The sequence below is a fragment of the Tachypleus tridentatus genome, chromosome 6, assembly GCF_004210375.1.
Source record: "Tachypleus tridentatus isolate NWPU-2018 chromosome 6, ASM421037v1, whole genome shotgun sequence".
In the NCBI taxonomy this organism is placed as follows: Eukaryota; Metazoa; Arthropoda; class Merostomata; order Xiphosura; family Limulidae; genus Tachypleus; species Tachypleus tridentatus.
Window position 1 is genome coordinate 14,980,390 of NC_134830.1, and position 12,742 is coordinate 14,993,131.

General features: G+C 34.5%; 1 protein-coding gene across 1 annotated transcript in view; it reads right to left on the minus strand.

Moving 5' to 3' along the window:
• Nucleotides 1-6,550: 6,550 nt before the first annotated feature.
• The window catches only part of LOC143251970 (uncharacterized), a 45,716-nt gene continuing 39,524 nt past the window's right edge, over nt 6,551-12,742 (minus strand). The window contains exons 14-18 of the mRNA XM_076503390.1: nt 10,975-11,039; nt 9,983-10,054; nt 8,567-8,669; nt 8,071-8,136; nt 6,551-6,887 (exon numbers count right to left, since the gene is read on the minus strand). Coding sequence (XP_076359505.1) covers nt 6,870-6,887; nt 8,071-8,136; nt 8,567-8,669; nt 9,983-10,054; nt 10,975-11,039 — 324 coding nt within the window. The 3' untranslated portion in view covers nt 6,551-6,869. The remainder of the gene's footprint in view (nt 6,888-8,070; nt 8,137-8,566; nt 8,670-9,982; nt 10,055-10,974; nt 11,040-12,742) is intronic.

Sequence of the window (12,742 nt, forward strand, 5' to 3'; positions counted from 1 at the left end):
TTTTAGCGTTGTAAATCCGTAAACTTACCGCTGTACTAGCGGGGGGCTACCTAACTAGTGGCATAGTAACATTAATTTACATTTATGTTTTCATGTCTGCGACATTAAAAGAAATCAAAACATATGCAAAACTTAGTTCACATTAATATGCAATTAAAACAAGTTCGCCTGCGCCCACACGGTGGCTCAGCGGTAAGTTTATCCCTAAAAATCAGGTGTAAATTCTAGCGGTACAAAAAGAGCAAATAGCCCATTGTGTAGTTTTATACTTAACAAGAAATATAAGTTCACCCTGATCTGTAATGATGGTTACAACCATTTTCCTTCATCAAATAGCGATGTAAAGGTATGACAGAATATTCATTCACGTAGCCTACAGTTTCGAAAGAATGACATTTTTTGTGGACTGAGTAAGATTATCGCTCTCATTTGTAATAATGAGTTTCAAAACTGTGTTACACCGTCAGTAGATTTCACCAACTGTATCTTTTTTGTGTTTCACGTATTTAGATTTAACGGTTTAAGACTTCAAATCAAAACAGATTTTTAAACCACTTCTCTGAAAGAACAGATACTAAAAATCAGGAACAAAATCTGCAGTACGTATTAGTAAATGTTTTGAAAATAAGCCGAAGAGTGTATCACGATACAATATCTGTAATGAATAAACAGTTATGATCAAAAGTATGTTAACTATATAAATCATACTAAAACGTTAATTATAAGTTAATGAAACAAGCTTTTTGAAACAACCTGATAAGAAATACTATAAAACAGTGAGCGACAAAACTATAACTTATAATGAGCAGAATGGATTGGATCATCAGTAGCTTACTTGATTGTTGCAAAGTGCAAACTTAAACAATGGGCTATCTGTGTTCTGTTCTAAGCGGCTTTTGAAACCCAGTTTTTAGCATCATACTTACCACTGAGCCAACTAAGAGCATCATCAGTGGATACACTTGCGGTATAATGGTATTATCATGAAAAACTAGTGTCATTTGTCTTACTCTGAATAAAGACTCATAACACTGAAACACGTACAATGCAAGATTTTGAATTTTCGTACTATAATAAACGTAGTATATTTGTATCTATGTATGTGACCAAAACTTCTGTGCCGTCTATTGAAAGGCATCACAAACAAAAATCCTTAAAAATTTACATTTTGGGTGTTCACGATTAAGACAATTTGAAAAGTATTGCTTGTTTGTTTTTGAATTTTGCCTGAAACTTCACGAGGTCTTTCTGCGCTAGCCGTCCGTAATTTAGCAGTGTAAGACTAGAGGGAATGCAACTAGTTAGCACCACCCACCGCCAACTCTTGGGCTACTCTTTTATACTAATGAATAGTGGGATTGACCGTCACATTATAACGCCCCCACGGGTGAAAGGGTGAGCATGTTTGGTGTGACGGGATTTGAACCCAAGACCCTCGGATTACCAGTCAAGTGGCTTAACCACCTGGCCACGCCGGGCCCACGTAGTATTTTAAAAAACGTATTTTAAACTAATAAACAATAACAATTTTTTAATAAATAAATTACATTTTTTATTATAAAAATATTCATCTCTGAACTTGTGAATTAATAAATTACATCAAAAGAGCAAAATTAACACTTTTCCCGTGCACCACTTTTTTAACATTTTAGAACTAGGTAAGAATATTATGATTAGTAGGTCCGGAACGGCCAAGTGGTTAAGGAACTCGACTCGTAATCTGATGGTCGCGAGTTCGAATCCCCGTCGCACCAAACCTGCTAGCCCTTTCAGCCCTGGTGGCGTTATAATGTGACGGTCAATCTCACTATTCGTTGGTAAAAGAGTAGCCCAAGAGTTGGCGGTGGGTGATGATGGCTAGTTGATTTCCAATGTATTGGAATGGTAACAGAGAGAAACGTTGCTAAATATACTGGTGAATGATGTCTCAACGAAGCCTGAGGACCAAAACGTTTTGCATACCAGAAATACATGTTCTGTGAGCAATTACATTGTAAGCATTAGCATCATAGAAATGTTTCTTGATCAAGGCAGTTCATTGATTACACCACATCTAAAGGTTGTTTGTAGAAAAGAAGTAATTTTGTGATAATTAAAATAATAATTTTTTCAACTCAGATACTTATTTTTGAACACTTTAAATTCATCATTCTTACATTTTTAGTCTGAATGCTTTCAGTAAGCTGCCATGAAAAATAATATGTGAATGAGAACTTACTTTTGATAAGAATCTGGACTTCCAACCTAATCCAAGAATTCGTGAAATTAGCCTGACTTTCCGTCTTATAGATCCCAGGTAAAAAAGATGCATTGTTGTCCAACACATCTGATGTTTGAAGTCTTGCTAAGTGGGTTACCGGGCTATTTTTAAGATCTCCATCAATCTCAGTTAGTTGTAGGCTTATCCACAGGACCTAAAACTTCATCAGGTAGAGTGATTTCATCAGCTCCAGAGACTACATCACTGACCAGCATCTCTATGCTCTTTGAGAGTCATGTCAGTGGCTCTGCTTTTTACACCAACTGCCACTATATCAAAAGAAAAGAAAAAAAAAAAAGATGCCTTAGTGTTAAAAATATATTTAGTTACCCTGTTGGAGATTATCTGATGGTGATCAGGTAAAGGAACGGTTTTCCATCTGGACTACTTCATACCAATGCTAAGGATGACTTTATCTAAGTTAAATTTATCTCGAGTAATGGAAAAAAAAAGTAGGATGATTCTTAAACAACACAAACACCAAGAAACGTTGTATTTAAACAATTTAAGACAGAGTCTAGCTTTGTGCAAATTTCAAAACAAACCAAACGGTTATATAATAACGTCCCACAGGCTGAAAGCGTTAGGGTCTTCGGTGACGAGATTCGAACTTATAACTCAAAAATGCGAATTGATAACGCTAACCACCATGTTATATCAGCCCGTCATAACAAACTCAAATATACATGTTTAAGTTTTTATGTAAACAGAAACTTTGATTCAAAATGGGTATAGATTTGGTTGTATGTCGCCTGAATGATTACTTAGAGCATTTCTATGATCTTTTACAAACATATAATAGTTCCATAAAATATTTGTTTTTCTGAGCAACTTATTAACTAATATTAAACTTGTTTCCAAGAATTAATAAAGATACTGTGAAACCTCTGGTAGATCTTCATGAAACTACCTATTTTGATCACTGACATTATTCCTACTTAAATAGCAAATAATCAGTTTTCTAATCACTGCTTCATTGAACTATGATAGTACACAATTGCAGTCCTAAAATATTTCATTTCTATTTAGAATTTCTCTTTCCTCTGATTTGCGTGTTTTTGCAAAGAAAACAGCCATTACTGTCGAGTTTGATTCATATTCACTATTTATGTTATGAATGAAGTGGTCATTAATTTCACGCTTCTATAATTGATTTAAAATGTATATTTACTCAAACATATTCAAGTACATTTTTCTATTTTCTTGTGCATTTATTGAAGTGTATTAGTTCTTTGTGAGCAAGAATCTTGTCTATCATCATAGTTTGAAAATATATTTTTAAGTGTGAATGTTTCTAGTAAGTGTGCCTTTAATAGTCCTAGCTGATCATGGATTCTCTTTACAACTTGCATGAAGATATCTGTTGTTGCGGAATTATACCTATTATGGTCATTATCGTTACTGTCATATGATATGACATTCTATCAAATGACCATAAGCATGTATTAATGCTTTTAATTAGTTAAATTTTGTACATGCCAGTGGATAAAAATACAAACCTCTTAGACCCTGTGTCTGACCCCCCTTGTCTGAAATGATAATTCATATATTTGTACAGATCAAGAAAAGCTAGGTTTTATCACCGCTATGTTAAATATAATATTTGGTGAAGTAGGCAATGATGGATTCTGGTATTCCACATTATAACCTTTTTATATGAACTTTTTGAGAGACATCAGAAATCCGTTAGTGACCATGTTAACAAAGCCTTTGACCCAAACAACCAGTAAAAGTTAAAGGAAAATTGTAAACCAACCAATAATTGCGAAGTTTGACAAATAGTTTGCGAGTAATCAATGTAAAACAAACTTTCTTCACTTCTGTTTGTTTCTTTTCTTCGCTGTCTTTGTTCAAGATATTCTCTAAATAACATGTCTGGATTCTGCATTTTACAGGTCCTTTTGACCGTACCTATCAGTTATCAGTAGATCTAAATACAACATGTACATTAATATATATTCCAAGGTTGAGTACGTTATATTAAAAACAAATTAAACTTTCACATCATCATTACAATTCATGTTGTCTCGTCTATCCATGTTCTATATGACATTCGCGGATATTCAAAGCAGCCTGACAGTGCAGTTTCCATTACAAAATACTTTATCGTAAAACTTTTATTCAAAGCAAGCCCCTCCTCTTTGTATGATTTACATAATCCATCTTCGTTTCCTTTCTTGGTAAAAACAGACGCTACGGTGGAGTTTTCTTCAAATTATACAGACTAATTATTTATTAATTAAAATACCTGATCAGCTGTGCTTTAGTTACAGATGGAGTCAGAATAAGGTTGTAAAATATCTGTTGGAAACTTTGCTTCAACAAGAGAAAACAATGAGAACGAAATTAATCGTCACGTCACGTGACCTAAGTATGCTTAAACATCTGGTTTAAGAGACTGTAGAGTGTCTTAACTATTTATTTGTTTATTTACTTGTGATAAATGTTGAAAGAATAACGAGTTTAACAGTGTCCAAATATGTCAAAAGTTTCAAATTGATTGTTTATTTTTAATAATTACTTTCAAAAAGGCCCATTATACTCTTTATATTTTAAACATTTCACTCAACTTTTTCTTACTTCAGGAAACCTTTCACTCGAATAGTGGGATTGCCCGCAACTTTATAACACTCCATGACTGAAAAGGCGAATATGTTAAGTGACGGAGATTTGAACCCGCCGATTACGAGTCGAGTACCCTAGCTACCAGGACATGTCGGGCCCAAACACTGATAGACAATAAACATTTTGACATAATAGGATTTAGTTTGAATCAACAAATACTTCGGATTATTGGTTCTCTACGTACAAACAATAAATATTTATATATTTTATTAAGTATTTTATAAAGACTCTTAAATGTTTGCGCAAGTATACTGAGATTTAACATTTGTGTTTATACAAAATTAAAAATAATAGTTATGTTTCAGTAACTTTTTATTTATTGTAAAATACATTTTTATACCACAACAAACAGCGTAAAAAATATTTGATAAAATTTTGAAATAAAAAACTTCAGTAACATGAGAAATAAAAACTCGTAAATGTGAAAAACATGACATAATTAAAATAAACACAGAGTTTGATAGTTGAAGAAAGTTTGCGCAATTAGGAAAGCCAGATTTCATGGAAACAACTCGGCCCGGCATGGCCAAGCGTGTTAAGACGTTCGACTCTCAGTCGCACCAAACAGTTGACCGTCACATTACAACGTCCCCAGGGCTGAGAGGGCGAGCATGTTTGGGGTGACAGGGATTCAAATTCGCGACCCTCGGACTACGAGTCGAGTGCCTTAACCACGTGGACAATATTTTGAAATTAAGGCGAGAATGAAGTCCCATGTTTTCAATCGAAAAGCATATAAAAATATTTCACGAACAGAGTTTAACAATCAACATTATTTATAATTCTTATCTTAGTATGCATTAAGGTTACCTTTGAATACTTTTATTATGATTCAAACATTTACTTCGCAATAAAACAATTGACACCAGGTTTTATCAGTAATATCGCTATAAAGAAAGGATATTTACTCACGGTTCACCCAGATGGCTACGTTTGAAGCTTAAGAAGAATCAAACAACCTTTAAATCTAAATATCTGAAATCCAAAGAGATGATGAGATCTTCTCATACTTCAAACAACTACTGGAGGAGCAAAAATTCACTAAATTTATTATTATACTGATGAGCGACAGTCTACAAATAAAATTCTTTCGAAATCGTGAGTTACTTAAATGTACAGGGTGGCCCGTAAGTCCCTACCCATCCATATATCTTATGTATCCAGTGTATCTGTGTGCTGTCCTTCATTCTCGCTGCATAATATTATGCGAAACCATGTTCTGCAAGACATTTTCCTCAACATGGGCTTACATCGGCCATATTTCTCTGCAAAAAAAGAAACAAATTTATAATACATGTGTAATTGAATATAACATAATAACATATGGATGGGTAGGGACTTACGGGCCACCCTGTATGTTCAGCCATTTTGATTCATTTGATGGAAAACGATGTCTGATAATAAAATACAGTCACGGCAACGGTTTAATGATGATTGAATGTTTTATAATTTTGTTGTATTTTTATATCACTAATAATGCTAAAGATTGTTCAGTGTTAATGTAAACAGTTAATATAAGATAAAAATGATTTAAAATGTTTGTCTTTACGCACCTAATACAACTATATTAAAAAAAGCTTTGGTAGAAATGAACATTAATCTAGTGGTGGTGCTATCTGTAACTAATGTGGACAACAATGATTTTGAAAAGTCTCATACAAAATCTATAACTTGAGTTTGTTTTAATTAAATGTTTCATTCTTTTACAAAAGACAATTAAAAACAAATAAAGCATGAATCAGTGTTCTGATGTTTTGAGTAATAACAAAAGACCAAAATATCTGTCACGTGACAGATCGTTAGGAGGAAATATATGTAAACGCCCACACAAAAAACACGACGCTGAAATATGGCAGGGTAGACTTATAAAGATATCCAGCGGAACTGTGTCCTGTTTCTTGGCTTTTCTGGATGTATTTTTCCACTTGTTTTTCCAAAAGCCCTAGTGGACCCTGGTTTTGTAAGATGACGTCGTGAAACTCTTTTACATCAAAGTTCTTCCCTGAAAAAGATAAAAATATATTCTGTTAAGTGATAAGATGGATTAAAAATAATATTTTTACTTTCTAAAATTTAGAACTTTTAGCGCACTAAAATTAATCTAAACCAGTTAATTCCTTTCAAACATATTTTCGATGTTTTCAAGATGAGTAATGTTCACAGTATTACGACTTTCAAAGTTGGTATTTATAGGATTAGCAGGTAAAAACTAATTTTATTAGAGAGCAAAAAACAGTATAGAGTACATTCGGTAAGGGATTACGTATTTAGCACAAAATATCACAGTTTTATTCCTTTCACTATTCTACAATTTTTTTAAAGGTTTGTCCATGTTGTGGTATTGCCTGTCAATGTGATCATTAGAGGTAGCTCAAGTTAATTAGGTTTAGCTCAGTCTTTGAAACTCAGCAATACCAAACCTTCAAAACTGTTCCAATCCTGATAACCTTATATGGTTGATAGATAGGTGACTAACCAGCTGTTATGACGTTTATGTAATCGGTTCGTGTTACGAGAGGTGAGACAGTGGCCAAACTTTGGCCACTCCCTAAGATGTTAGAACATTATTGGAGATGACAGTCGCTTTTCTACGTTTAGAATACTTAGATGCTAAAATATCCCTCGTCAATATTAAAATCCGATTGCGAAAAACAAGTACAATATTAGAGAATAAAGAAAGTATTGGAGCGATTTTGATGAATATACAGAACTAGTAAAGAAGAGATCTAAAGACGTGCGATAAAACGAGAGAACCGAAGGGAGACATTAATGTACAGCCAGTACGAAATTAAAAAAGAGATTAAAATCGTTGTTTTATTGACATAAATAAAGTGGTATAGAAGCTGTTTACAATTAAGTTATGTAAGAACTAGGATTCACTAATTCCCACTTTGTTGTAGATCACTCAGGAAAGCACAAAATCATCCACATTTTTATGCATGTTATTAAGTCGTCTGCACATTGGATAAAAAAGTAAAGAAGAGATATGACAAGATATGACAATATATCACTAGAAATAGAGTGTTTAAGTATAGGAAAGAAAAGGAATAAACACTTAAAAAACATTTTGACTCTGAACAAATTTTTACATCCAAAAAATAAACTTAAGACTGTAACAAATTTATGATTTTGTATTTTAAAAAGAAAAAACATTAAACTATAGTCTAGTTCAGTTAGTTTATTACCAAGTCCCTTTTCTGCTTTTTCCTCAGTTCTTTTATCTTCAGTTCTCCCATCTTGTAAGCACAAGCCTAAATTCAAGGATAAATGGGAAAAAGCACATGTAGGTGTTAAATACCAGAATCATCCAATAAAACGTTTAGGAAATTATTAGAACAGCAAACTACAAAGGATGTCATGATGTTCTGGGGACACGATGAAAGTGATTTGAAACAAAATTTTTTTGTTGTTTGTTGTTTGTTTTTTTTGCAGGAAGCAATAGAGCTTAAAACTTTACAAAAATTTCTTTAGTTATTTCTCAGGTTTCCTGCTTTCAGAAAAAATACAAAAGGTATAAAGTACCTTTTTTTAAAACATGTCTCTTAATAAATATCCCACCAAACACAAACTCTAGCATTGTGTTATTTAGAACTGTTTATTCATGATATATTCATCAAAAAATATATAACTAGATTATTAAGATTGTTTGGAGTATTGAATACACCAGATACTTAAGCCTACCTGGCCAGGCCATGTGACGTAGCGATCAATTTCGTTCTCAATGTTTTGTCTAGTTGAGGCGGAGTTTTCTAACATATAGTTAATGGCCTTATCCCGACTCCATCTGTAATTTAAACACGACCGATCACGTATTTTGATTGTTGGATGATTATTCTCTTCAACAATTTAAATAACCCACTAAGCATAACATTCTAGTAAATATTGTTTTCTATCTGAGCTTACATTAAAAAGACAAAATAATAATTTAAATATTATACTTAGTTATACTGAACATTCTCTGCAGTAAAATTTCGTCATCTAAACAAAATAAACAGAAATTCATCGTTGTTGTTTATATGACAAGAATTAATCGAACAAAATGCAATGATGGCAATATCTAAGATTTGTTGTTAAGGTTTGTGCAAAGTTTCTTGAGGGTTATCTACACTAGCAATCCCTAATTTTAAAATGCTTGACTGGAGGGAGGGAAGTGATTAAATACCACCAACCGCCAACTTGTAGGCTAGTTGAATAGTTCGTCTTGGCAGTCACTCTTATAACGCAGCCGCGCCTCCAAAATGTGAAGCGAATTTTTTCTCGATAGAGAGAAGTAGCGCAAACTACTGGACCGGATTGGATTGAAATCTTTAATAGAATTAGATAAGAAATATTAAGTGTGTTTCAAATATTTCTTGAAACGTACAAATCAATTTATCTCTGAGAATTATGTGTTGGTAATTTAATGATTTTGATACATTTAATCTATTTCGGCGTATTATACGAATTAAAAAGGTAAATGTTGTTTTATTACATCACAGGATATTCATCCACGAAGAACGTTATATATTTTTGTATTTATAGAAAAGAAAGGTTCATACCAGTTTTACTATTCGGTGACTCAGCGTGTGAAAGTGTTATAAAGCTAACAATCGAGTTTCGAAACCTACAGTTAGCTGCGCAAAAATAGCACATTATGTACCTTTGTTTTTAACAATAAAGAAATAGGCAGGCCAATGGTGTAGAAGAAATTAGAGATCGTAAAGAAATACGTGAATATGCTGCCTTTTGATGTGTTCGCTGAGATAAAACAGACTGTATGAATTCTAAAGTAATTATAAATTTTTTATTTTTGAAATATAGAAACACGCTACAAATGAAGCTTTTCAACATAAAGCCTCATCTTTAAATGTTTCAAATTAAGATTGTAAAAACCTATGTTATTTACAGTGTTTTAGCACAGATACTTTCAAACAAAAATGACGTTGTGATTAAAAATTAAACGAGAATTACAAATTTTGTAACTTAAGCACTCCGTCAGTTTGTAAAAGGAACAGAACAATATATAAAAAAATAAGAATAAAACTAGAAAAACCAACAAATATTTCTGTTGTTCATAATTTTTAAAATATTCATAGGATAAAATAATCAATAACTAACCCTAAAGCATGGATTCCTGTGTCTACGACAAGTCTACAGGCTCGAAATATTTCCTGAGAAAGATGTCCTAGTCTGTTGAGATGTAAGATAATATTAAAATATGATTCATTTGTATATTTAAAATTATTAGTGTGTAATATTATCGAAAATTATACTCATGTCTTAGTTTTGTATATTTTCAAAAATATGTAATACTTTTAGTATCTACCTAAGGTTCTCGAGAAAGAAAGCAAATATTGAAACACGACTGAATAGAAACACTAGTCAACAAACAAAAACAAAAGCCAGGCTCTTAATCAGTATAGTCATTAGCTCTGAGACCCTTATAAGAAAAAAAGTATATTACAGGCACAATTACACTCACACATGCACATGCATATCTAGTGGTATCCTTTCCCTTTCTGGTTCAGTTATTCATACAAAATGTTCGTCAGATAAAAAAAAGAATGTCTTTAAAATAAAGTAGCAAATGAATGGTTTACTAAATGTTTGGATAATCAAATTCGTCAGGTAAGGACATATTAATTAGTAAGTGTACTGTAATATGTAGAAACATGAAATATAGATTCTTCCATAAATTAGTTCTATGTTCTCTCAACGTTCTTTATCAGATATATCTAGACACGTAAGATTTTATACAATATTTTATTTATATGTGACTTCTGAATCGAACTCTTACAAAAAATTAGTCATTGTACAACTTAATGTTCGTCCTTATCTTTGTTCTGCAGTTCAATGGAAAGTGTCGCTTAAAACTGTCACTAACGTTAAGTCATCTCGCTAGTACAGCGATAAGTCTACGGATTTACAACGCGAAAATCAGGGGTTCGATTCCCCTCGGTAGACTTAGCAGATAGCCCGATGTGGCTTTGCTACAGGAAAAACACACATTAACATGATAATGTTCCTGAAATGTAGTCATCATCTTAAAAGTTTTGTTTGAATATTTCACGACTTATACCAACACATGTTTTAAACCATCAGCTTCTTACCGGAAGTATGGATCTTCAAACAGTCCAAGTTCGTTACCCAAGTGTTCACTGTATAAAGCCCAACCCTAAAGTAGAAATATACAGTTTAAGATGCAAAAGTATTCAGTTTTTCTTATATTTAGATAAAGCAAGTCGGTATGGTTTGTCTTGTGTTTGATACAATATATAATCTTCAAAACAAGAAACGCAAAAGGGATATTTTTGTTATTTTAAAGAGAAATATATGTAATAACGTTACAAGCTCAGAGTATGTAATGTTACACGTGTTAAGGCACTGATTGTCAGACCAAAATGACAATAAAAGTTGTGCACTTTGAAAACGGAGGAAAACATCGGATTTTTCGCCAAAACGCATGCGTGTCCAATAAATTTGTTTGAGAGATCTGCATGTCCTGCAAGTGCAACATGTGCAAAATCCCTATAAAAGTGACGGGTTCTCGGTTTCCATAGCTCAGTGTTAAGCCACCGACACGCAATACAGTTACGCCAAGACTGACTGAAGCACAACGCAACAACGCCATTGGTTGCTTGGAAGCAGGCGAATCTCGATCAGATGTTGCCAGAGCTGTGAATGTCCACCCAAGCACAATCACAAGGCTATGGAATCTTCACCAACAACATGGATCAACTCGTGACCGTCCACGATCTGGCAGACCTCGTGTGACCACACCCGCACAAGATCGCTACATCCGGTTACGTCACCTTCGGGATAGAACCACCACCGCGACGTCTACTGCCTCAACCATACCAGGGGTGCGTAGGATTTCCGATCAGACCGTACGCAACCGTCTACGAGATGCAGGAATCCGACCTCGACGTCCAGTCATAGGCGTCATCCGCACCCAGCAACATCGTCAAACACGGCTGCAGTGGACTCGGGCACATCTGGTATGGCCTCATCGACGATGGCGGCATGTTTGGTTCAGCGATGAATCACGTTTTATGTTTCGTAGGCAGGATGGAAGGGCCCGTGTTTATCGTCGCCGAGGTGAACGTTTTGCAGCAAACTGTGTGCAGGATGTTGACAGATATGGTGGTGGCAGCGTCATGATGTGGGCTGCCATCGCCTACAATGCCAGAACAGACCTTTTGCACATTCGAGGGAATCTTACGGCTCAACGATACGTCGACGAGTTTCTTAGGCCCCATGTGAAACCCATCATGGTGAACGTCAACGACGTTTTTCAACATGACAACGCCCGTCCTCACACAGCCCGACTCACCACTGTCTTCTTGAGACACCACAACATCAACGTTCTTCCCTGGCCCTCCAGATCACCAGATTTAAACCCCATCGAACATTTTTGGGACGAGTTGGACCGACGTCTGCGACGGCGACAACCTCTACCGCAGACTCTACCTCAGCTTGCAGCAGCTTTGCAGGCTAAGTGGACAGCGATTCCACAGGATGTGATTCGTCATCTCATTGCTTCCATGGGCAGGAGATGCCAAGCAGTTATTGGTGCTCACGGGGGGGCATACTCGTTATTGACGTTGAGTGACGTTAAACTTCACCTAGTGAGCGTGGACTTCGCCTTTGCAGACTTTGGATGTTTAGCAGTGAATGTGCAAAGTTTCACACATGTCATACAGAACTACCCGGAATAAACTTGTTAACAATGTGTCTCATATTTTGCCTTTCTTTTTTTGAAGAGTATACTTTCCTTTCGCTGGAAGGTAACATGAATTGTTTTAGATGTATAAATAAACTTAACAAGGTTTGCAAATATTTTGTTAAAGAATATTATTTATTTGACGTAACTGGCTA